Source organism: Lampetra planeri, chromosome 33, assembly GCF_965212315.1.
Source record: "Lampetra planeri chromosome 33, kcLamPlan1.2.h2, whole genome shotgun sequence".
Lineage (NCBI taxonomy): Eukaryota > Metazoa > Chordata > Hyperoartia > Petromyzontiformes > Petromyzontidae > Lampetra > Lampetra planeri.
This window is the reverse complement of record NC_136139.1, coordinates 4,831,227-4,856,661: the sequence shown is the minus strand read 5'-3', so window position 1 is coordinate 4,856,661 and position 25,435 is coordinate 4,831,227. Positions and strand designations below refer to the sequence as shown.

Below are 25,435 nucleotides of genomic sequence, written 5' to 3'. Positions count from 1 at the left end.
CACCCTCCTCGGATCGGTGGTGCCCTGCGGGCCGGGCAAACCCACGCGACCCCGGGGAGCAGATGGCTCCGTGTGTTCCCGGGAGACGAGATCGCTCAGCGCCGGCGTACAGCCGCGTGACTGACGACTGGTGGATGCTGGATAGAGGCGCCGAGCGAGACACGTGGAGGGACAATGGACGGGGGAAGGGGAGAGGTGGTGGACAGTTTTCCGGGGGTGGAGAGAGAGAGAGAGAAAACCAATGCGGAGAGACACGGATAGATCGAGGCATGACGATGATGTCTGTATGTAGCCAACCGTGCTAATGGGAGGTGCGGGGGAAGGACAACAAACTAAACACAAAAAAGCAGTTCTATATAAATGTGTTTTAAATTTTTGTTTAAATGTAAATAGCTTCCTAATATCGGAAGGAAGAGCGTTCCAGACGACCGCAGAAGCGCGTCTGAAAGCGCGCGATGCAGTGACCGTCTTTGATGATGATGCTGAACGAAAGACGGAGAGAGCCGACTACACCGAGCATCTTCTTGTTTCCACTGATCGTAAAAAAAAGACGCATATGGGGAGAGGGAGTGTGTTGTGGGGGAGGGATATGTTGGAAAGACGTGATGGGCTGAGGACAGCGGGAAGACAAAAGGAGAGAGGTTGTGTGAAGAGATGAAGAGATGGAGAAGCGAAGGGAGGAGCGGTTGGAGCGAGTGGTGATTGACGCACCGCGTTGAATTGAAGAGGTGCTGGAGAAATGGGTGCTGGAGAGAAGAGGTGAAGTGGGGAGTTTTTTTTCCATAAACAGCGCCCTATAGACGCCGGGGCGTCTCAGAGCTCTTTGCATCACATCTCATCCCACATATTTTAAAGGGTAACCCACCCCCCTGCGACCAGCGTACAGCTGTCTTTGTGCGCAATTATTAGTTTGCCAGTAAGCGGGCAACGGATTCAGAATCCGAAAATTTGATTCCAGAATATTTACTTATACTGGAGGAACCCGATAAGCTATAAAAGCTCTTTTTCGCAAATTGAACAATTTGCGGGTAATTTTTTTGTTCATTTGGAGTCAGATAGGGAGGAGAGATGGCTGTGATAGAGACGTCATTCACATAGACAGACGAGCAGACGGGGATGTGAGCAGGACAGCCCTAGAGAACTGGACAGAGACGGAGGCGAAAACAGTGAAAGGCAATAAGAGTCGAGCGACAGCAAGTTTAGAGCGTGGGAGAACAAACACATGATGTGCAGTGAGAGTGTGAGGCCTAGAAGCGATACAGAGAGACACACACAGAGACCCAGAGAGAGAAACACACACACGTAGATAGTCATCGGGAGACACAGAGACAAGGGCAGTTACACAGAGACAGAGAGAGAGACACAGAGCGACGAAGATCGATAGATTGATCCGCGGGGACACATATAGCAACACAGGGAGACACACAGTGACACATACAGCGAAAGAGACACACAAACAGACACGGATAGTAGTGACACAGAGAGACATAGAGAGAGACACACAGAGGCGCACATGGCGACACGCAGAGAGACAGAATAAGACAAAAAGGGACACGCGCACAAGAGAGAACGAGAGAGAGACTAACACAGACAGAGAGAAATGATGCCCAAAGCGATCAGCTGCAATCTCAGCGCGTCCAGCAAAGCCGCCAATAAAATCGATGGATCGGTCCCTGGCCTCTACGCGCGAGCAGGAGATCGGAAACACGAGGGGGGCCAGGGGAGAGCAGGGAGAGAGAGAGGGGGAAGGGGTAAGAAGGAGGAGAGCAGAGCGTGACATCGTTTGTGAAGTCTTTCATTTAAACAGGGAGAGGGGGAAGCAAAGCATTGAAAAAAAAAACCGAAATGATGAACGAAGCAAAGTGCCGACTACACCGAGCATCTTCTTGTTTCCTCTGATCGTAAAAAAAAGAGAGGCAGGGGGCCGGGGGAGGTGGGGGCGGAGTTGGGGGGGGTTTGGGGGCTCGGCCACCCAACCCGTGGAGTGCGAGACACGGGGCGCTGTTGCAAACAGGTCAACCCCCACGTTACCATCGATTTATTAAATCATGTTATTTGCTCTCGTATATTCTCCCAATTACGCGGTGACTGTGACATCGGTGTTCTGTCCCTGAGATGTTGACGACGTTGCCATTGGGGGGAACTGTTGCGACTAGCAGTGCACCACCCCGTGGCTCGCGACTGTAATTACACTCTATGAGAATATTCTAGATTTGACGCTTTCGTGACTGCAAGGATTCATATTCTTAGGTTTTTTTCGGTAAAGTCACGTAGGTAAAAAATTAAAATTAATAAAAGTAAAATAGAAATAAAATAAAAATCACGACTTTACTGAAGCAACACAAGCTTCCGTCTTCGGGTGGAACAGTCACAGCACGATAGCTGTATCAAGTGATAGCTGTATCAAGTGATACACTTGATATCAAGTGATACAGCTATCGTGCTGTGACTGTTCCACCTGAAGACGGAAGCTTGTGTTGCTTCCGAAACGTCGTGATTTTTATTTTACTTTTATTAATTTTATTTTTTTACCTACGTGACTTTACCGAAAAAACCTAAGTCTATGAGAATAGGGTTTCCCCCTTTTTTCTGGCAACAAAACCGGTTACATTTCGATTTAAAGCTTTCGTGACTGCAGGGATTCATCTTCTTGGTTCTTTCGGTAAAGTCACGTAGAAGGGAAGTAATAAATTAATAAAAATAAAACATAATAAAATAAAATAATTCTCACTGAGAATTATAAAATAAAACATAATAAAATAAAATAATTCTCACTGAGAATTATTTTATTTTATTATGTTTTATTTTTATTATTTTATTACTTCCCTTCTACGTGACTTTACCGAAAGAACCAAGAAGATAAAACAGGTTACATTTCGATTTAAAGCTTTCGTGACTGCAGGGATTCATATTATTGGTTATTTCGGTAAAGTCACGTAGAAGGGAAATACAAAAATAATACAAATAAAACATTATAAAAATTCTCACGACGTTTCGGCCACAACGCAAGCAGCCGTCTTCAGGTGAAGAACAGAGCTGTCAGAAAGACAGCGTCCTATTTTTATTATTTTATTATTTCCCTTCTACGTGACTTTACCGAAAGAACCAAGAATAACAAAACCGGTGTTAAGATGTTAAAACACCAAACTGAACCCTTTTACAAGGAATCATGTCTACATTAACCACACTACTTGTGATCAGAATACAAACAAAACACATACTCTGTCCACAACACCTGTTTTGTTGCCAGAAAAAATGGGAAAACCTATTTCATATTTTGGTACTGGCAAAGGAGGTCCCATGGTGATGGGACCTCCTTTGCCAGTGTTATTTTTTTTATTGCTTATGCCTAAAAAGTATAGAAAATGGCTATTATTTCCAACAAACTTTGCTTTTGTTTTCATCCGTAGGGGGGGGTGGAGGATACAGTGTTGCCCCCTTACGCGCGTGGGTTTTTTCTGGGTGCTCCGGTTTCCTCCGAACTTGCATACACAATCATGCATTTGTTCAAAAGATATTAACAATATCGAGGACTGCAGAGCTCCGGGCAATTATTGGTAACGTCGGCTCACCGCCTGGTTGCCTTCCAGCTCGTGTCTGTAGTTCCTGCTCAGCTGTTGTGAGATAGAATTGGCACGAACGACGACGTCATATAAAAAAAAAAGCGAAACGTTATATATTGTCGTTATCAGCCATGGCCAATCTACTGCTGGATGAAGGCACCGCGATGTCTCACGAGCCTGTGATATAATTACTATTATAATCTACCCGGAACCAGCACACGTACTGATTCCCTTAGACATCCCTTCGGACGCGTTTCACCAGTCCTTGGCTGCCGTTCCGTCGTTGAACTCTGTTACACTTTGTTACACGGTGCAGAGATGTTAACTAACTAAGCCACGACCTCCTGTATACCTCGCCTGGTATACAGGAGGTCGTGGCTTCGATCCCGACCCCGATGCATGTATACTTGGAGTTCGCGTGTTCTCCCCGTGGTCGCGTGGATTTTCCCTCCGGTTTTGCCCTCCACTTTTATAAACACGCGTCTCGTATAATTTGGCTGCTGCTGTATCCCCACGTATGATGATGTAAGCCAATACGATGAGCTCTCGTGTGTGGCCAGGTCGCCTCTGAAAAAGAGCTAAGAGCTCAGTGGGCTTTTACTTGGCCAAATAAAATAGTTTCGTTCATAGTTTTTGCCGCTGATGATGATAATGCACCTGACCCTGCTGAGAATGTTGATGATATTGACGCCGCTGATGTTCACGCTCCTAACAATGATTATACTGCTGACGCTGCTGCTGCTGATGATAATGCTGATAATGAACCTGGCCCTGCTGAGAATGTTGATGATACTGACGCTGCTGATGTTTAGGCTCCTGACAACAATTATACTGCTGACGCTGCTGCTGCTGATGATAATGCTGATGATGTTGTTTGTGCTGCAATAGGGGATGCGGAGAGGGAGCGTCCCGTGGTCCCGCTGCCATTAAGTCCCCGCCAGGCGAGGCGACGTGTGCGTCACTGGAGCCTGGAGACTCGATAGACATCCGTGGCAGTGGCCGCAGTGGCAAGGGCAGCGAAACCCATTGCTGTACTGTGCTTTATACAGCACTGACCAGCGTAGCGAAGTATGGTCAAACAAACTCCGTAGCAGCGTGGGGAAGCCCTTATTCAGCAGTGGAATAACAAGCCTCGATTTGGGCTGGTGATGACGCCGATATTGTGAATAGCGATTTATATTTCCACCATTGTTATCATGGACAATGAATCCATTGCCATCTGTCACGTCGGTTCTGTATGTACGGCATGTTGAACTTCTTTCGCACCGTACGTAGCCAACCCTGCTAATCGGAAGTGCAGGACAAAAACAAATCATAAATAAGTTTTTAATCTAGATGATGATTTAAAAGTGGATAGTTCCAGTGGCTTCCTAATATCGGAAGGAAGAGCGTTCCAGACGGCCGCAGATGCGCATCTGAAAGCGCGCGATGCGGTGACCGCCTTTGTTCGACGGTCAGTCAGAAGAGGCAACAATCCATCCAGCCTGCACCTGCACACGAGCTGGTTTCATCGCTCCATCTCCCGCGGTGGACGTCCTCTCTCTCGGGCGGGCTTCCCTCCTTTAGCTGCCACTCCGTCGTTCGTCTCGACCGCCCGCCATCATCATCAACGTGATGCTTCTGCGGCTACTAACTACGTGGATGAAATTGATGATGATTTTGATGATTTTTCTTGTACGTAAATGTATAATTCAGTGGCAATGCTACTCGCTGCTGATGCTGCTGCTGCTGCTGCAGATGTTGATGTCGTAAAAATGCATCATTCCGCACGCAACGATTAATCGATGAACTCACAATCTCCAGTGACATTTTGATTTAAAGCTTTCGTGACTGCAGGGATTCATCTTCTTGGTTCTTTTGGTAAAGTCATGTAGAAGGGAAAAAACTAAAATTGTTATAAAAAAATAATAAAAATTTTATTTTTATTATTTTATGATTTCCCTTCTACGTGACTTTACCGAAAGAACCAAGAAGATCCAGTGACATTCATACATTTTTCGGTCAATTTATGGACGGAACTTCCGAGAATGTCTAGCGGCTTACGGGAGTCACGTGGGAAAGGTCGGCTCTGAGTGACGTCATAGCCCAATAATCCCAGACCACCTGCCGTGTGCGTTTTAGGCCCACAGGTGAGAGAGCCGCGGGTACAGAGATATGCCCTATTACGTAAGCACGCTTCATTTCACACGTAGGGCTTTCACAACCGAGATTACCATTTCACAATTTCGTTTATTCGGGTGTCAGATCGTTCCAATGTCAATTACTGCAATAACCCTCCACCACCCGACACAGCCTAACGAATCAGTCGTCACGTTCGCAAATATGCCGGTTGATTTAGTTTTTTGTTGTTGTAGCAAACCGGCTTTTTTTGTTATACGAGTGACATTTTAACGATCTGGTACAAAGTTGCAGACTGAACCGGGGGGGGTGGCGGGGTAAATGAAGGTTATGAAAAAAATACCGGTGTGGTTAGATGTCCATACACCAAATGGACAACTGCCACGATCATGATGTGTGGTCAATGCAGACTTGGCGCCTCGCGATAAAGGTGTCAGTTTGGTGTTTGGACATCTTCAACACCTCCCATATTCTTTCCGGAAAGGGGAATAACGCATCTTCTCTTTTCATCATCTTGATATCGGGGTGGGGGGTGGGGGAGAGTCCCATGGATAAATCAGGGTTGCTGAGCCACAGGGCCATTGAACGCCAAACGGCCAGCAATCAACAGCACCTGGGTGAATAACGGAGACGTTTAGGGGCTCTACCGATTGGACAAACGTGGCAGCAGGGGCGTGTCCATGAATTCACAGCACACCTCGTAAAAAGCACCAAAAAGCCGTTTTAGTGATGATAAAATACACTTTCCATAATAGAGGTTTTTTTGGGTTATATCGCGTAAATATAAATGTGTCGTTGAACCCGCCCACCACCCGACACAGCCAATTATTGAGGTTTGTCACGTAAAACAAAGCATGCCAATTCGTTACCAGTACAGCACACCGGTGTGTTGGAGAGTAAATCCACAACATAAAAAATCCGAGTACGACGTTTCGCCAGTAATTACAACCAGCATCATCAGGCGACGGCCAGATTTATGGAAAAATAACACGCGCGTTGTCGACTCGTGAATGCAGTGTGCGGCATGACTTAACCGGTCACGGTTTAACAAATTCCCCACGAGACCCACGTCTAACAAAAGTCGTCTCCGCCTAAACTAACGTTTCAATAAACCTTTCTACTTAAACGCTGCACGCACCGGATGGTTTGGTATAAACACATCCCACATGGCGTGGAGAGCATTCGAATCAGACATGCGCATCTCTATGCAACGTGGAAACCGCGTGAACGAAGACAAAGATCCCCCGTATAGCCTGACCAGGCTGTTGGGGCGAGTGCTGTTAGCGAGCGGCACCTATGAAGGTCGGCACACGAACACGCGTGCGTGCATAAACAAACGAACGAAATGCGACTTAAATAAATGAGTTGGTGATGCTACTGCGTTGGCAGTGCCGTATAAGCACAATTCACAATACAAGAAAACTCAACACATTCGTCAATAACACCGTGACCTTAATGGGAAAAATATATAATAGGCCGGAGGGCGCCTATAATATTTTTACCCCCTTTAAGGCCACGGTGTTACTATCAAATGTGTAGAGTTTTTTGTCTTAAATAGAGAGTCAGCAGCGCTCTTCACGTCAAGCCACGTGTAGTTCACCAATCATCCAGCTCGTACGACGCGTGACGACTTAGATTTGCATTTTGACGGTGAAGAGTTGGTCACTGTGGGGACACGCTTGTCTACACGCACGCGACTTCTATCTTAAATAGAATCCGCTCGCTGTAACATCACATGAGAAGTGTTTACCAACCATCGGGTGCATGCAGCGCGTAATTACTTAACGGAAATGGTCATTGTTGAGACCCACACTGTACGCTAACCCACACGGCTTCTTATTTGGCGATTGTACAGCGCTGGCATTGTGCTATGAAGAAGGACCACTGCACGAAACGTCACTTATTAAATAATGTGCTTTCCCTTTTAAGACGGCAGCGTTGTTGTTCGTTAATTGTGCCTGTGCGCATCTGCCAACGCAGAAGCAGCGGCATAACCGAATAACGAGTTTAGTGGTTTCGTAAAATCGGAGCGAGGACGCGTTTACCAATCATCGGGCCCGTGCGGTGCGTACCGTGAACTCGTTCGTATTCGAAGTCAGAACACTGGGAGGGGGTGGCGAGTCGGATGGCCGTCGTGGTGCGTGGGGGTGGGGTCACACGGGAGGCGAAGTTCGGAATGCGTCGCGCGCTCAGCGAACAGCTCGGATAGAGAAAACAACGGAGGTTACCACCGCGACAAAAATGCACTTGGCGTCGTAAAAAATTAACCCGTAAAAACAAAGTTTTTCACTATAAATCCTTTATATGCGTGGCGGCTAGAGTCCTCTCGTCCTCTGGCTTGAGATGGCTGCCACCTATGGGTCAGATGATTGCCTGCCACCATTAAGCAATTGGTAATTAAATATAATGTATTTTTTCCTAAAAAGTGTAAAATTTTGGGAAAAATTTTTCACGAAAATAAATTGTCACGCACAACGAGTCTGTGTGCAAAATGTCAGCTCGATTGGATCACGGGAAGTGGGTTAAAAAACGACCGAAAAATTTGCACGGTCGTAAGCGTGCAAGCAAGCAAGCAAGTGAACTTAATATAAAGGATTTAAAAAGAAAAAGAGACTCGCCGTCTAAATTAATTCCGAAACGTCGTTGCCGACTTACTGCCAATGCAATTACGATCGGCGACCGCGGGCCGCGCTGTCCAGAGTGAAAGGGGCCGCCCAGCGGCTACTGGGGCAGGCCCCCGTGGCTCCTTCCCGTTGTGGAGGTGGAGGGGGCGGGGGGGGGGCTCTTTTAAAGCGACGCGGCCCTGGGCTCTAAATTGGGACCTTTGGCACCTATCCCCGCAAACCACTCTGGGGGTCCCCCCGTCGCATGGAGTTCGTCGACAGTCGCGCTCAACGTACGCTACAGCCTACAATATGTAAGAGAGGTGGTGTTGTTTTTTGGGTTAGATCACGATAACCAGAACTGTGGCTGTTGCCTGACGAGGTCACTTGTAATTACCAACGAAACGTCACAATTATTGAATTGTAAATGTTTCAGGTTTACTCTCCAACACTCAAACGGTGTGCCGAACTAGTAACTAATTGGCACGTTCTGTTTACGTGAAAAACTTTGCTAATTAGCTGTGTCGGGTGTTGGGCGGGTTTAACGACACGTTTATATTCTGCGCGATCTAACCCAAAAAAATATCCTCTATTATGGATAATATTGGGTCGCCAAAACCTACGACGTGTTAAAGCCTACCATACGTAACATGCAGACAGCTATTAGCTCAGTTCCTTGAGGTGACCAGTTCAATTCCTGGCCGATGTCCACTCGTCATTGTCATCGTAATCATCATCATTATCACTCAGGTCAAGTGGCCTTAAATATGGAGTGTGCAGGCGGTGCAGCTGCACTGAGGCCGGAGGGGGCTCCAGGTAGCATCGTGTTCGGAAGAGGCGGGGAAAATTGGACAGTGGCGAGTCCCATCACAATTTATTTCACCAGGGCCCATGCTCACCACGCGACACCACTGAAACCGAGGGTCGGAAAAATGTGCTACACTGCGCTGCTCAGTCCAAGGAAGTTAGACTGCAGTCCATTTAGCGTGAGCTGTGTGTGTGTTTAGACTGGTCCAGGCGTGGTTGCAGGCCACCCACCCCTCGTGTGCCATGCCGGCCTTCATAAGTGCTCGCTTACAGCACTTGCCCCTATGCTATACGGGGGATCTGAGTTGTGTGTGCGTGTTTAGACTGGTCCAGGCGTGGTTGCTGGCCACCCACCCTGTCGCGTGCCGTGCCGGCCTTCATAGGTGCTCGCCTACAGCACTTGCCCCTATGCTATACGAGGGATCTTTGTCTTTGTTCAATTTCCATCAATGGCCAGTAACGTAGACGCGTGTACATTTTGAGTTGGGTAAGCCGTGTGGCTCTGTAAGTGGGATGCATTCACTCAAATCTCGGTGGATGGTCGAATCAGTCAAATCATCGCCCATCATCATCTCAGGTAGATAAAATAAGTACCAATTTGTGTAAAGTCAGCCAGTGCGGTCATCCTATGCCTCCTGCTATGGCGATGTGGATGTTGCCACGATTGGATCAGAGTTGGCAACAGAATGTTGATGGCGAATGTTTGAATCACGCATCGTTAGTGAGCGTTCCTCCTTTTTGGTCTCATGCTGGAGAATGCTCTATCCCCACCAATGAGCGATATGGCAAACCGACGAAAGAAGGTGCTTTTCCGTTGTGCCGTCAAGGTATGAATCTCCTCAGATCTTAAGCTAAGCGGGGTTCAGCCTGGTTAGTACTCGGATGGGAGACTGCATGGGTGGGTGCTTTCTGGGGCTGTGGAGTGGCCAAGGAGATGGTAGCACAGCGATGGATGATTGAATCCATCCGTGCAGAGCCATCACTGTTTCCCGTGATGTACGTGTGGTGGGTTTTCTCTGCTATACTCCTGCCACGATGCCAAACACTCACTCGTGGAAATCGGCCAAACATCACAACCCTGCAGGAGCCTCCTGAAAACGAGTCTTGAGACTTGGCGAGACTCAGCGAGGCTCTGCCAGGTAAATGTAGGGGCAATGTTACGACTGACACGTTATGGGAGAGAGAGGCTCTCATCCAGCAGTGGGTTGACAACAAAGGGGCTATAAATCACCATTGTGAGTTCTTATCGCAAACATTGCCCCAACGCTTCAAACAGAAGGTACGGGGATCTGCCCCGCTTCTCCGGCCAACCCTTCTGCCACAAAGTCCGACAGCTTCGCCACGTTCTGCTGCTGATGATGATTCTGCTGCTGCTCCTGATACTGCTGGTACCGATGCCGCTGCTGCTCCTGCTGCTGACGTTGCGAATTGGCTGAAAATGTGGACAGCGCCCCGAGTCGGGAACGCGTCCGGCTGGAACGGAAGAGGCTGCCTCCGTTGCAGTCATCGTCGTCGTCTTCGTCGTCGTCTCTGTAGGGGAGGTGGACGAAGCCGCCGTCGCTGCTGGCCTCCTGCTGCGAAGGGCTGCTGCTGCCGCCGCCGCCGCTGCCGCCGTAGGGCTCGACGCGCGTGTTTAGCGAGCTGCTGGTGACGCCGCCGGTGCCACTGCCGCCGCTGCGGTGCACGTACGGGTGGCAGCCGGACACAAGCACGCCGCACGGGCCCGGCTCCGCCGTCGCCGTGTCCGTGTCCGTGGCGCGGCCGCCGCCCCGTCCGCCGCCCATGACGACGTCGTTGCTGGGAAACGTCCTCTCTCCCCTGCAGGAGGAGCTGGGGCCGCACGCCTGGTCCACCAGCTGGCGGCGCGGAGCCCTCGGCGAGAGGATGTACGCCGAGTTGGTGTCACGGTGCGACGACCTCCGCACGCCGATTCTGCCGCCTCCGCCGGCGCCGCCGCGGCCACGGCCACCGCCGCCGACCGCGACTCCAACGGCGTGGCCCTGCAGCCGGGCCTTGGGGCGGCAGCAGCAGCAGAGGCAGCCGAGGGCCACGACGAGACGCAGGCAGCAGGAGACCCTCCTGCGCAGGCCGGGCCCGCTGCGCGAGTACAGGAAGGGGTTGAGCGCCGACTTGAAGAGGGCGAGGGCGGCGCTGCACAACTCGAGGCGGCGGCGCCGCGAGCTCTGCGGCACGGCCGCCTCCTCCTCCCCGAGCGCGAGCGTCGCGCTCAGCGGGGCGCAGCAAACCAGCGCCGAGATGACGATGAGCACGCACGTGACGAGGGCGCGCGAGTCCTTGGAGGAGGAGAGGTTGAGGTGCGCGGTGGCGGCGGCGGGGGGCCTGGCGTGGCGAGCGTGGGTCGCGACCTGGAGCCGAATGAACGCGCAAGTTGAATAGGGAGCGGGAACATCCGGCATTCGCCTTGCCACCCAAGTACTCACATTCACGCAAAATGTGAGTTGCTTGCGAGCGCCCCAATGTGTTGTTTCTCTTCACATTTACCGATTTTATCATCATCATCATCATCATTATCCATTGTTACCGGAGTGTAAAATTGGAGCCTTCACCCGGCCCACTCTGATCAGTGAGAAATTGCGACGAATGCCGTCGTCGATCCGGCGACCGATGCGTCGAAACGCTTTGCGCTGTGGTGAGCAGCAGCTCGAGTGCGAGCATTAGAAAATGCTCGCATTGTAAAATTCTCGCTCACCAGGTGAGAGAGAGCCTGCAACTGAGATTAACCGCTCGCTCTCAGATAAAAAGCGTCTGGCAGGCGACCAGCACCAGTTTGATAAGTACTGGGGAAGGGTGGGAGGGGTGCATTATGGGTTTGGCAGCAAGGTTACTGAGCCGAACTCCCCCCCTCCCCAACACTCCTCACCACCATCCTACTGCCCCGCATTTCCCAATGAGATTACCTTTAAAAACACATTCTGTGTCCTAATTTACTTTGAAAGGCATATTTAATTCGGAAATCCAAATGATGATGACGACGGTCGCTGAGTTTAACTCACGAGGGATGCGCGTTCCAATCCCCGGTTCGTCTTTAGCCGGCTCTCGCTCACTCTTTCTCGCTTTAGCCGATCCTCTTTGGCTACGGCGTCTCTCTCCAGCGAGCGACGCATTGCTCACCATTCCCGGCAGTAAGCGTCTATTGTACTCGGTGCCGAGTCCGTTATCGTCAGGACGGAGCACGCGGTGACAAAAGTTGACCAAATGTTTGAGCGCACGCTCTTGCCCAGTTGCCCGCTGTGAATTGGCAGTGGAACTTAAGGGGGTCACGTAACACGCATGTTCAGAAAAGTAGATCGCCGTGCGTGGGTTTCACTGCCCAACAAACTAATATTTCGTAGCCGACCAATAGACTGCCATTATCCCAATAAACCACCATTATCCCAATAGGCCACCATTTTCCCAATAGACCGGCATTGTCCCAATAGACCGGCATTGCCCCAATAGACCATCATTGTCTCAATAGACCATCATTGTCCCAATAGACCACCATTTTCCCAATAGACCAGCATTGTCCCAATAGACCACCATTGTCCCAATAGACCATCATTGTCCCAATAGACCACCATTGTCCCAATAGACCATCATTGTCCCAATAGACTAGAATTGTCCCAATAGACCAGCATTATTCCAATAGACCAGCATTGTCCCAATAGACCATCATTGTCCCAATAGACCAGCATTGACCCAATAGACCACCATTGTCCCAATAGACCAGCATTGTCTCAATAGACCATCATTGTCCCAATAGACCACCATTGTCCCAATAGACTATCATTGTCCCAATAGACCGGCATTGTCCCAATAGACCGGCATTGTCCCAATAGGTCGGCATTGTCCCAGTAGGCCGGCATTGTCTCAATAAACCAGCATTGTCCCAATAGACCATCATTGTCCCAATAGACCATCATTGTCCCAATAGACCATCACTGTCCCAATAGACCAGCATTGTCTTAATAGACCATCATTGTCCCAATAGACCATCATTGTCCCAATAGACCAGCACTGTCCCAATAGACCATCATTGACCCAATAGACCATCATTGTCCCAATAGACCAGCATTGTCCCAATAGACCATCATTCTCCCAATAGACCAGCATTGTCTTAATAGACCATCATTGTCCCAATAGGCCATCATTGTCCCAATAGACCGGCATTGTCTCAATAGACCATCATTGTCCCAATAGACCATAATTGTCCCAATAGACCAGCATTGTCTCAATAGACCATCATTGTCCCAATAGGCCATCATTGTCCCAATAGACCGGCATTGTCTCAATAAACCAGCATTGTCCCAATAGGCCAGCATTGCCCCCCAGCTGATGGTGCTGCAGCACTTCACCTGGTTGTTGCTTATGACAAGAGCGTGGGCCTGTGGCTGATGCTGAGAGTGCTGCTGCGGATGTTGAGGCTCCTGCTGCTGATGATGACTCTGTTGCTGCTGCTGCTGATGTTGAGACTGATGCTCCGACCGCTGCTGCTGTTGATTCCGCTGCTGGTGCCGTTGGGACTGCTGCTGATGATTTTGAGACTGATGCTCCGACCGCTGTGGCTGCTGCTGTTGATTCTGATGCTGGTGCTGTTGGGACTGCTGCTGTTGCTGCTCCTGTTGAGATTGCTGCTGCTGCTCAGACTGATGACGTTGAATCACTTGCTGACGGTGGTCATTCTGAAGCTCCTGCTGGTGTTCAAGTTGAGACTGCTGCTGCTGGTGAATCTGAAGCTGCTGCTGCTGGTGGTGACCAGATGGCGCCAGCCCCCGTGGCTGCACGCGTTGCCTGGGCACGTCCACCGTGATGATGGCGCATCGTCGAATTTTGGCCTTGCGCCGCAGCGCGTGTGCAATGAGGCTGTAGGACGCGACCACCAGGGCCAAACAGCCCCCGAACCCCACCGCGTACACCTGCGGCGCCACCTGCGTCCACGCGGCCGACACTGACGCCGTCTCCGCCGCCATCCAGTAGTGGCCCGGGATCGGTTTCGGGGTCGCGGCAGGGGCAGCCGGGCTCGCGCTCGGGTTGACGGTTGGCGTCGAGGCGGCCGCCAACGAGGAGGAGGCGCACAGGCGGACGCGCACGGCTGGTGAGCCGGCCAGGGTGGAGAGCGCGGCCACCGTCAGCGCCAGCGTCCACAGGCCCAGCGAGAGGCAGAGGGCGGTGGGGAGGGACGTCGAGGAGCGGCCCGGCTGGAGGCGGCCCAGTACCAGCCGCAGCCTCTGCACGGCTATGATGGCCACCGTCTGCAGGCTGAGCAGGGGGAGCGCCGAGCCCACGACCGCGAAGGCCAAGCAAAGGGCCGCGGGGTCCTGGACGGCAGCGCCCGCGGCGGCGGTGGCGGCGGCGATGGTGGTCGCCACGGCGGCGGCGGCGACGGCGGCGGCGTCTTTGTTGTTCACGTTCACGATGATGTTGATGTCCTCGTCGTCGCTGCTCTTGTCACGACCGCCGCTGCTGTTGCCGCCGCTGTGGAGGCCGCTGCCGTTGCTGCCACCGCCACTGCCGTCGCCGTGGTTGTAGTTGTTGTAGCCGTTTGTTGTGGTGGTGGCCGCGGTGGCGGCGGTGGCCGTGGCGACGGAGGAGGATTCGTGCTCCTGCAGGAAAAGCACGAAAGCGAAGGTGGGCGCCAGCGCGCACGACACGAGCAGGTCGCAGAGCGCCAGGTTCACCAGCATCAGGTCCAGGCTAGAGCGCGCCTTGCGCAAGGCCGGGTCCAGGAAGGAAGCCAGCACAGCCACGTTGCCGTAGGTGCCCGCGCAGAACAGCAGCGCCAGCAGCACGGAGCACACGCACAGTGTGGCCAGGCACTCCACCTCCACGGCTGTCAGTGGCTCGGCCACGGATGGCCTGGCGCCGGCAGTGGCGGTGGTGGTGTTGTCGCGCATGGTGCTACTGCTGGTGGTGGTGTTGGACCAGGCCGTGGTGGTGGTGCTGTCTTCGTCCATTTATGTAGAGGGGAAGATGGGCCTTGGTGTCGAGTGAAAGGTGGTTGGCGGTGGTGCTGGTAAAACGACGGAGCCTGAGTGGAAATCATAACAATAACATTGGGTAAATATTTCGCCATGAAATGAACTAACTACTACGAGTTCAGCAATTTTTATTTGACCAGGTAAGGCCCACTGAGCGCTATAACTCTTTTTCAGAAGTGACCTGGCTATCACAAATGGTAACTCAACGAAGTGGCTTATCGCATGGAAATTTACAGCCGCCAAATACTCCAACGTATGTTGATTCTGAAAAACCGGAGCAACCGGAGAAAAATCCACACGATCACCATGGCGAGAACAAGAAAATTCCAAATATACAGGCGTCAGGGTCGGGTTTGAACCCATGACCTCCTGTATACCAGGTGAGGTAAATAACATCTTGCCACCAAGAACCGTCTTCCTCAAGCCACTGCTAGCGGAAGGGCTTCCACGAGAGAGAGAGATACAGCCCCACACTGGCCAAAAGAAGAAAACAATTGGAAGAGACGGGAATACCCACACTCAACCACATGCGACCTTGCCTGCCGATCGACCACCTGTGGTTGTAGACATTTAGAAATGTGCAGCATTGTTTCAACTGCCGCGCCGGGAGACCAAACAGGGTAACCTCTGGATTTAAAGTCCAGTGTTACTGACCATTACACCAAGACAGCATCCCCATTAAAATTATCATGATAATAACAATACTATTGTTTTTTGTAAAGCGCGGAAATACTAAAAAAAACACGGTAAGATGCATCACCTGCCCACTTACACCTACACCCAATGATGATTCGATAAATTATCACAATCCAGGGGTCGCCTTTCGATTAAATAAATAATCGATTTTTGGGGGGGGGGGTAAGGGGGGGGGCTCGAATTTGCCAGCCTACTGCTTTGTCTTACTGTGTAACGTATCGGGCACTGGTGTGTTAGCCGCGTCCGGGAATCGAACTTAGGTGGTCGGGTTCATAGCACAGTGCGTGAACCCACCTTTGTTAAGTAAATGCACGGGTGTGTACGATGCTAGCGGTGATTGCGAAGCGGTTGTAAAGATTTGACTACAATAGAGGTGGTGTGAATTCCGGGAAAGGATAGCGAAATTATGTTAATTATCATCATCACCAACATCGAAATCAAAATCATCATCAGCACTCAGTCATTGGTTATACACTGCCAGAAGGCCTCCCCACGGCTTTGCTATTAATCAACGAAATCATCACTATAATCATCTTCAAGAACACCATCAGCAACAGCAGCGGCCACTGCCTCTCCACTGCTGGGTGAATACCTTCACAGGCCGTTGCCACCACCTCCGCCTCCAACACACAGGACCCGTTCAGATATGTATCGCTACTGATGTTAGCCGTGCCAAGGAATCGAACTCGTAGTCACCGGGTTCGTAGCGCAATACGCTAACCACTGCACCACCGCTCCCCACTTTTGTTCTGTTCGCGAGCACACACGAAGCCCGGTAGGTCACACGACGGGGTTCGTGGTGAACGCTACCCCCGGCCGCCTTTGTCTCCCCACTGCTGATGTTTACACACCACATAATATAAGCTCTAGCGGACCTCAGTCGTTAGCGGTTATCGAACTCGGGCCGACGGGTTCGTAGTGCAGTGCCCTAACCACTACACTACCGCTCCCCTTACATATCGGGACACGTACCCACCCACGTACACACACGTATCCGCGCAAAGAGGCATGGGGCGATACACGCTGGGACAGCATTGACAGACGGAGCAGCACATGGATTAGAGGACATACGCCGGGCTAAAGACATCATTCAGACTGTCGCTAGAAGGGATGGTGGGTGGCTTGATGGTCAAGAACGATGACGGAGGAGCAGCCAATGGCTGGAACGCGACGGAGAGGATGTCCGACGAAGCGAGGATGGAGCCAGCAAAGCGGCGCGTCATGCCGACGCTGGGTGCATTTCTACATCGCGGGGGGAGATGGTGGCGGCTTGGGAGAGGGGGGGGGGGGTCTACATCCAGCAGTGGATCGACCGTGGCTGATGATAAAGACGACGACGACGACACAGACACACAGAAGCACGTACACGCATACGTACGGCGGCCGTTCCCTCCGATTGTGCTCCTCATTCCCCCAGGGTCGATCGGTTTGGTGGAGAGCCGAGAGCCGAGAGGCTGTGAGCTGCTGGGATGCCAGGGACTGGAAGCTGGCACCCACGAGCAAGGGGAGTTGACAGCGTGGCCCTGCAAGCTGGGAGACGGAGCTGAGATCTGGACGGGGGCGATGGGGAGACCCTGGCCCCAGCCGCTGGACGTATCCTCCGCGCTGCGTTTGCCGTCTCCGCATCCGCTCCCGGTGTCTTCTTCACCCGTGCGTCGCGACGTCTCCCTCCGGATGCGCGTGCATTGACGCCATAGTGATGTATGCGCGTGCGTGCGCGCGCGCACGCGTCTGTGTAGGGGGGGGGTGTATGAGTGTCTGCGCGTGCGTGTAGGTGTTTGTAAGGACGACTCAGCCTCAAATGAGTACCTGGCTCGGTGCGTAAAAACATCGCCACTAGGGAGACAAAGGCGGCTGGGCGTGGTGCTGGCCACCCACCCTCTCGTGTGCCGTTCTGGCCTTCATAGGTGCTCGCTAACAGCACTTGCCCCAACAGTCTGTTCAGGCTATACGGGGGATTTTTGTCTTTGTGTGGGTGTTTGTGGGGGAACAGCAGCGCAGCGGTTAGCGCTACGAACCCGGCAAACACGAGTTCGATTCCGGCTCACGGCCAACACCGGTGACGATTATCTGAACCTGTCCATGGCCTCCCCTAGGTCGACTCAGCCTCAAATGAGTACCTGGTGCGGGGTGTAAACATCGCCACTGGGGAGACAAAGGCGGCCAGGCGTGGTGTTGGCCACCCACCCCCTCGTGTGCCTTGCTGGCCTTCATAGGTGCTCGCTAAGTGCTCTTGCCGCAACATCTTACAGAGGCTACGTGGGGGATCACCTCCTGTCTTCCCTATCACGATAACAACAACATTATTTACAAAATAATGATCACTACATCTTGTATAAAAATCATTGCCATCCTTAAACCGCTCTACCATACTCTCTGACTCACACCTCCTGAGCACTCCTTCAAAACTCTCTCCATCACCACCGCAACCATCACCATCGTACCACACAATCACTAACATCACCACCATCATCATCACCTTCACACCCACCATCACACCATCATTACCATCACATCCATCACCATTATCACGCCGTTGTACCACCATTACCCATCACTACCACACCATCATAGAAGACAAAGATGTCTTCTATAGCCTACAGAGGCTGTTGGGGCAACTGCTATGAGCGAGCACCTATGAAGGCCGGTACGGCGCACGAGGGGGTGGGTGGCCAACACCACGCCTGGCCGCCTTTGTCTCCCCAGTGGCGATGTTTACACACCGCACCAGGTGTTCATTTGAAGCTGAGTCGACCTAGGGGTGGTCCAAGACCGGTTCAGATAATCGTCACAGCATCACCACCACCATCACACCCGTTACCACCACCATCTCACCAATCCACCACCACCATTACCATAACACAATCACGACCATCACCGCCACCATCATCACCATCACCACAACCATCACTACCGTTACCACCATTACCATCATACCATCACCATTACCATCACCACCATCACCGCCACCATCATCACCATCACCACAACCATCACACTCGTTACCACCACCATTACACACATCCACCACCATCATTATCATCACACCATCGTCACCATGACCATCACATCCGTTACCATCCCCATTACCATCACAACCACCATCACACCATCATCACCACAACCATCACACCCGTTACCACCACCATCTCACCAATCCACCACCACCATTACCATAACACAATCACGACCATCACCGCCACCATCATCACCATCACCACAAACATCACACCCGTTACCATCACCATTACACCCATCTACCACCACCATTACCATCACACCATCACCATTATCACCAACACCATTCCCACCATCACACCATCATCACCACAACCATCACACCCGTTACCACCACCATTACCATCACACCACCATCACACCATCATCACCACAACCATCACACCCGTTACCACCACCATTACACCCATCCATCACCACCATCACCACCATCACCGCCACCATCCTCACCATCACCACCATCACACCATCATCACCATGACCATCACACCCGTTATCACCACCATTACATCCATCCACCAACACCATCACCACCATCACCACCATCCTCATCATCACCATCCTCACCATAACCATCATCACCACAACATCACACCCATTAGCACCACCCCTCCACGCGCACAACCTCACCCTGGCCGTTGCCAAGGCGACCGTTGCCATGGACACGCAGGTTGCGTCACCCATCAGAGAGCAGCGGTGGTGATGAGATTGTGGCAAGAATGCACGCTATTTCGTAATGGCAATTATATCATTGTAAATAATAACGCTCATTATTTTATGCGACGGAAACATGAATCCTGTAATTATCACTTTAGTGTGGTGGGGAAAAGGCTGGGCCGAATATTTATCTGCGATCCTAGCGAGGATTGGTGAGAAGCGGTGTGCGGACTGGGGATGCTTTCATCCAGCAGTGGATTGGCCATGGCTGTTGATGATATTCCTGTCGCGCCAACCGGTTGTGTATACTCTTTGGTTTTTTTCGTTAAAGTCACGTCGGAAAAAATAAAATAAATGAAAGCAATTAAATTGTTGTTTTCGTTTTTTAATTTTTTTAATTTAAAAATAAATGAAAACAAGTAAATTGTTGTTTTCATTTATTTTATTTTTTACCTAGATTAGGAATCCTAGCAGTCACGAAAGCTTCAAATCTGGTTGTGTATACTGTTTGTGTGTGCGTAGTGTAGTGGTTAGCGCGCTTCGCTACGAACCTTGAGTTCCATTCCCGCTCATGGCCAACACCCAGTGACGATTATCTGAACCTGTCCTGGACATCCCCTAGGTCGACTCAGCCTCAAATGAGTAGCTGGTGCGGTGCGTAAACATCGCCACAGGGGAGACAAAGGCGGCCGGACGTGGTGTTGGTCACTCACCCCCTCGTGTGCCGTTCCGGTCTTCATAGGTGCTCGCTAACAGCACTTGCCCCAACAGACTGTTCAGGCTATACGGGGATCTTTGTCTTTTGTTTGTATGCATGTGGGGAGCGGTGGCGCCGTCGTTAGCGCTGCGCAGCGCTACGAACCCGGAGTCCCACGGGTTTGATTCCCGCTCACGACCAATAACGGTGACAAATATTTGAACCGGTTCTGGGCCTCTCCTAGGTCGACTCAGCCTCATATGGGTACCTGGTGCGGAGTGTAAACATCAGCACTGGCCCGGACGTGGAGTTGGCCACCCACCCCTTCTTGAGCCGTTCCGGCCTTAATAGGTGCTCGCTAGCAGCACTGAAGACTGCATAGGAGAGACGTCTATTGTATTTTACCTCCGTATGTATTTACAGTACGTCTATTGTTAATGAGCAGAGGTGGGAGCCAAGAAGAACCACAGCCAGAAACGTTGGCCTATCCGACATTGGTATGTCTTAAGGCGGTCTTAGTAACCGATGCGGGGAGGTTATAATTGTTTTATTTTTTAAATATTTATTCTTGTGAATAACTTACGGTTCCTAATTTCAGTGTAGAGTACTGTAATTATATCCTCAATGCGTTTGTGTCCATGAATGAGTTATGTGCACTCGATGCTGTACGTGTATGCACATATAACTAACGGGCACTGAGTCAATAACATTCCACTGTTGGACGAAAGCCGTCCGACGTTGTGTCAATTTGTATGGGGGGGGGGGTGTTTGACCATACTTCACCACGCCGGTCAGTGCGGCCTGGTAAAGGGAAAGCGGAGGATACGGGGGGACAGGACTGCTTCAGATGGTGCTAACCCTAGCGCCACCGCTCCGCCTACTGCAAGTGTGCAGTATACAAACCACAATTGCCGTCAATGCAATCCACCAACACGGGACGAGAGTGGCCCGTGTACATTACACTCAGGCAGATGTGGGAGGACGGGATGAGATACAGCGATGGATATTATCAGGTCGCACTCATTTCCACGCCAAGTGCTTGGCCACAAATGAACCACAATTCAGCGCCGATCTCGTCAAGGGGTGGGGGGCATAAGCCATCGCAGCAGCGACGTTTGGCTCGCCATCTAACGAAGATAGCGGTCACCGCATCGCGCGCTTTCCGATGCACTTGCACGCAGGTACCGCACCGTACGTGGGCAACCGTGCTAACCGGAGGTACGGCCGTCTGGAACGCTCTTGCGATATTAGGAAGCCACTGGGGCCCGTGCACTTTAAATCTTGATTGAAAACTAATTTCTTAAGAACTGCTTTTTTGTGTTTGGTTTGCTGCCCTTCGCCCGCACCTCCGATTCGCACGGGTGTCTACATAGGGTGCGAAAGAGGCTCAACATCATACATACAACGTGAGTTTGACACCTGCGTCTGGGTATCTCTCTCTCTCTCTCAAAATACACGAGCAATTCCAGTCAGTCTCGATTCAGAAAATCATGAAGGCCTCCCCATAGCAAGCCTTTAGTGGTGTTTTTGACCATACTTCACCACGCTGATCCGGGGGAACAATGGCAGGTCCGGCTCTGGCATCACTCACCACTGATGTTCACCGTGCCTGGGAAACACACCTGGATCACCGGATTTATAGCGCAGTGCGCTAACCGCTGTGCCACCGCTCCACCCTCTTTGATTGGGCTCATAATTAATAAGGCGTGTCAAAGTCGCTGAACCAGCACCGCCGATAGCCTGGGTTTGAGTCTGGGACTCGGCGCGGGATGATACGTCCCAGGGAGGGCAGGAGTGGAGGAGGCGAGTCGTTGAGTCTGCAGCGAGGGAGGAGGGGGGCTCATATTGTCTCAGTTTCATTTATTAGGTATTACCCTGTGAACCATGCGGCTCTTGACTCGGGTGCAACCGCAACAAAACAAAAACATGAACAAGAAACATCTTAAAGTGACTACACGCAAACAGAAAAATCCTGGAAAAAACAGCAAAGTCTTCCAGAAAAAACACCACATTTCAACACTGTGTGCAAAAATCCCAGTGAGATGCAAGTCAAACAATAACAGCCATAAGACAATGTAGATTAAATTTATCAGGCCAACTCTCTACTACAACAAACAAACATGGCCAGACCAAATCGTCCTCAAAATCACCAAAATAAAGCCACAACAACAATGTAACAGTGATCATAGGAACTGTGATTCAAATCCAACAATAAACGATATACATAACATGTACCACCAAAATATTGGTCAAAAAAATATTGTGCAAAGAGACTGTGCTCGCCTATCTCGGCGGGCACGTGGACACGTAGCGTCGCCATGGAGACTGTTACCATCCACGCATCATCTTGGTACCGAGGGGGGGGCGTCCGTTTAATGATGGGCGTTGGCATGGAGATGGCGAGAGAGGCTGAGGAAATCGTGAGGGGGGCTGAGGAGATGGTGAGGGAGGCTGATGAGATGGTGAGGGAGGTGAGGAGATAGTGAGGAAGGTGAGGAGGTGGTGAGGGAGATGAGGAGATGGTGAGGGAGGTGAGGAGATGGTGAGGGAGGTGAGGAGATAGTGAGGAAGCTGAGGAGGTGGTGAGGGAGATGAGGAGATGGTGAGGGAGGCTGATGAGATGGTGAGGGAGGTGAGGAGATGGTGAGGGAGGCTGAGGAGATGGTGAGGGAGGTGAGGAGATGGTGAGGGAGGTGAGGAGATGGTGCGGGAGGTGAAGAGATGGTGAGGGAGGTGAGGAGATGGTGAGGGAGGTAAGGAGATGGTGAGGGAGGTGAGGAGATGGTGAGGGAGGTGAAGAGATGGTGAGGGGGGCTGAGAAGATGGTGAGGGGGGCTGAGGAGATGGTGAGGGAGGTGAGGAGATGGTGAGGGAGGTGAGGAGATGGTGAGGGAGGTGAGGAGATGGTGAGGGAGGCTGAGGAGATGGTGAGGGGGGCTGAGGAGATGGTGAGGGAGGCTGAGGAGATGGTGAGGGAGGTGAGGAGATGGTGAGGGAGGCTGAGGAGATGGTGAGGGAGGTGAGGAGATGGTGAGGGAGGTGAGGAGATGGTGAGGGAGGTGAGGAGATGGTGAGGGAGGTGAGGAGATGGTGAGGGAGGCTGATGAGATGGTGAGGGGGGCTGAGGAGATGGTGAGGGAGGCTGAGGAGATGGTGAGGGAGGTGAGGAGATGGTGAGGGAGGTGAGCAGATGGTGAGGGAGGTGAGGAGATGGTGAGGGGGGCTGATGAGATGGTGAGGGAGGTGAGGAGATGGTGAGGGAGGCTGAGGAGATGGTGAGGGGGGCTGAGAAGATGGTGAGGGAGGTGAGCAGATGGTGAGGGAGGCTGAGGAGATAGTGAGGAAGGTGAGGAGGTGGTGAGGGAGATGAGGAGATGGTGAGGGAGGTGAGGAGATGGTGAGGGAGGTGAGGAGATAGTGAGGAAGCTGAGGAGGTGGTGAGGGAGATGAGGAGATGGTGAGGGAGGCTGATGAGATGGTGAGGGAGGTGAGGAGATGGTGAGGGAGGCTGAGGAGATGGTGAGGGAGGTGAGGAGATGGTGAGGGAGGTGAGGAGATGGTGCGGGAGGTGAAGAGATGGTGAGGGAGGTGAGGAGATGGTGAGGGAGGTAAGGAGATGGTAAGGGAGGTGAGGAGATGGTGAGGGAGGTGAAGAGATGGTGAGGGGGGCTGAGAAGATGGTGAGGGGGGCTGAGGAGATGGTGAGGGAGGTGAGGAGATGGTGAGGGAGGTGAGGAGATGGTGAGGGAGGTGAGGAGATGGTGAGGGAGGCTGAGGAGATGGTGAGGGGGGCTGAGGAGATGGTGAGGGAGGCTGAGGAGATGGTGAGGGAGGTGAGGAGATGGTGAGGGAGGCTGAGGAGATGGTGAGGGAGGTGAGGAGATGGTGAGGGAGGTGAGGAGATGGTGAGGGAGGTGAGGAGATGGTGAGGGAGGTGAGGAGATGGTGAGGGAGGCTGATGAGATGGTGAGGGGGGCTGAGGAGATGGTGAGGGAGGCTGAGGAGATGGTGAGGGAGGTGAGGAGATGGTGAGGGAGGTGAGCAGATGGTGAGGGAGGTGAGGAGATGGTGAGGGGGGCTGAGGAGATGGTGAGGGAGGTGAGGAGATGGTGAGGGAGGCTGAGGAGATGGTGAGGGGGGCTGAGAAGATGGTGAGGGAGGTGAGCAGATGGTGAGGGAGGCTGAGGAGATGGTGAGGGGGGCTGAGAAGATGGTGAGGGAGGTGAGCAGATGGTGAGGGAAGCTGGGGAGATGGTCAGGGAGGTGAGGAGACGGTGAGGGAGGCTGAGGAGATGGTGAGGGGGGTTGAGAAGATGGTGAGGGAGGTGAGGGGATGGTGAGGGGATGGTGAGGGAAGTGATGAGATGGTGAGGGAGGTGAGGAGATGGTGAGGGAGGCTGAGGAGATGGTGAGGGGGGTTGAGAAGATGGTGAGGGAGGTGAGGGGATGGTGAGGGGATGGTGAGGGAAGTGATGAGATGGTGATGGAGGTGAGGAGATGGTGAGGGAGGCTGAGGAGACGGTGAGGGAGGTGAGGAGATCTTGAGAAAGGTCCTGTATAGAGGGAGGCAATAAAACTAGCATCTACCCTAAAGATGCATCATCATCATCACCACCCATATCGTCACCACCTTCTCTTAGGCGTGAGCTCTGCGCCTTGTGCGCAATGCGACCTCTGCTGCTTCTAGAACTCCGGGGTGGGTGCCCATCGCAGAGAGTGAACGTTGTTGCATTTACAAACACTGACTCGACGTACACCAGCGCCTCGTAGCCGAGCTATAAATACTGCAACGCGTAACGTGGCGGAGAGGGAGTGGAGAGGGAGAGGAGGGGAGAGGAGGGGAGAGCAGAGATGGATTTGAGAGTGGGAGGGAAGAGAGTGAGAAGAGATGAGTGAGGTTGGAAGAGAAAGAGTGGGCTAGGTGAGAGAAAACGCTTCACGAATTTGCGTGTCATCCTTGCGCAGGGACAAATATTACATAGAAAATATAGGGGGAACATAGGCATGGAGTAGGGAGAGAGGGGGGTTAAAGAGAGAGGGAAGGGGTAAGAAGGAGCAGAGCGTGAAATCTGTTGTGAGATTTTTCATTTCAAAAGGGGGAAGGGGGCACATAAAGCAAAACATTGAAAAAGAAACGAAATGATGAACGAAGCAAAGCGCCGACTACACCGAGCATCTTCTTGTTTCCACTGATCGTAAAAAAAAGAGACGGAGTGGGAGAGGGAGGGTGGGGAGCGTGGAGACGCAGGGAGAGTCAGAGGCAAAGCGATGGGACGGAGTGGAGAGGAGTGGAGAGAC

General features: G+C 51.9%; 1 protein-coding gene across 1 annotated transcript; it reads right to left on the bottom strand.

Annotated features, from left to right (window-relative positions):
- Positions 1–10,359: 10,359 nt before the first annotated feature.
- LOC144729833 (putative G-protein coupled receptor 75) lies at positions 10,360–15,377 on the bottom strand. Its single transcript, XM_078610347.1, has 6 exons — positions 15,352–15,377; positions 14,626–14,947; positions 13,891–14,409; positions 10,898–11,457; positions 10,804–10,818; positions 10,360–10,765 (listed from the first exon to the last, which is right to left on the bottom strand). Exons 1-6 carry the CDS (start codon positions 15,375–15,377, stop codon positions 10,360–10,362), a joined length of 1,848 nt encoding a protein of 615 aa, XP_078466473.1.
- Positions 15,378–25,435: the final 10,058 nt, after the last annotated feature.

What these genes read in the sequence shown, in the direction of transcription:
- LOC144729833 (XM_078610347.1), bottom strand. Translation starts at nt 15,377, where the DNA reads ATGGTGATCGTGTGGATTTTTCTCCG. An exon ending in CCACCACAACAAACGGCTAC is followed by an intron (nt 14,410 to 14,625) that starts AACAACTACAAC and finishes GCTGCCGTCCAG; the next exon opens with GACCCCGCGGCCCTTTGCTT. An exon ending in GCGCCATCATCACGGTGGAC is followed by an intron (nt 11,458 to 13,890) that starts GTGCCCAGGCAA and finishes ATTCGGCTCCAG; the next exon opens with GTCGCGACCCACGCTCGCCA.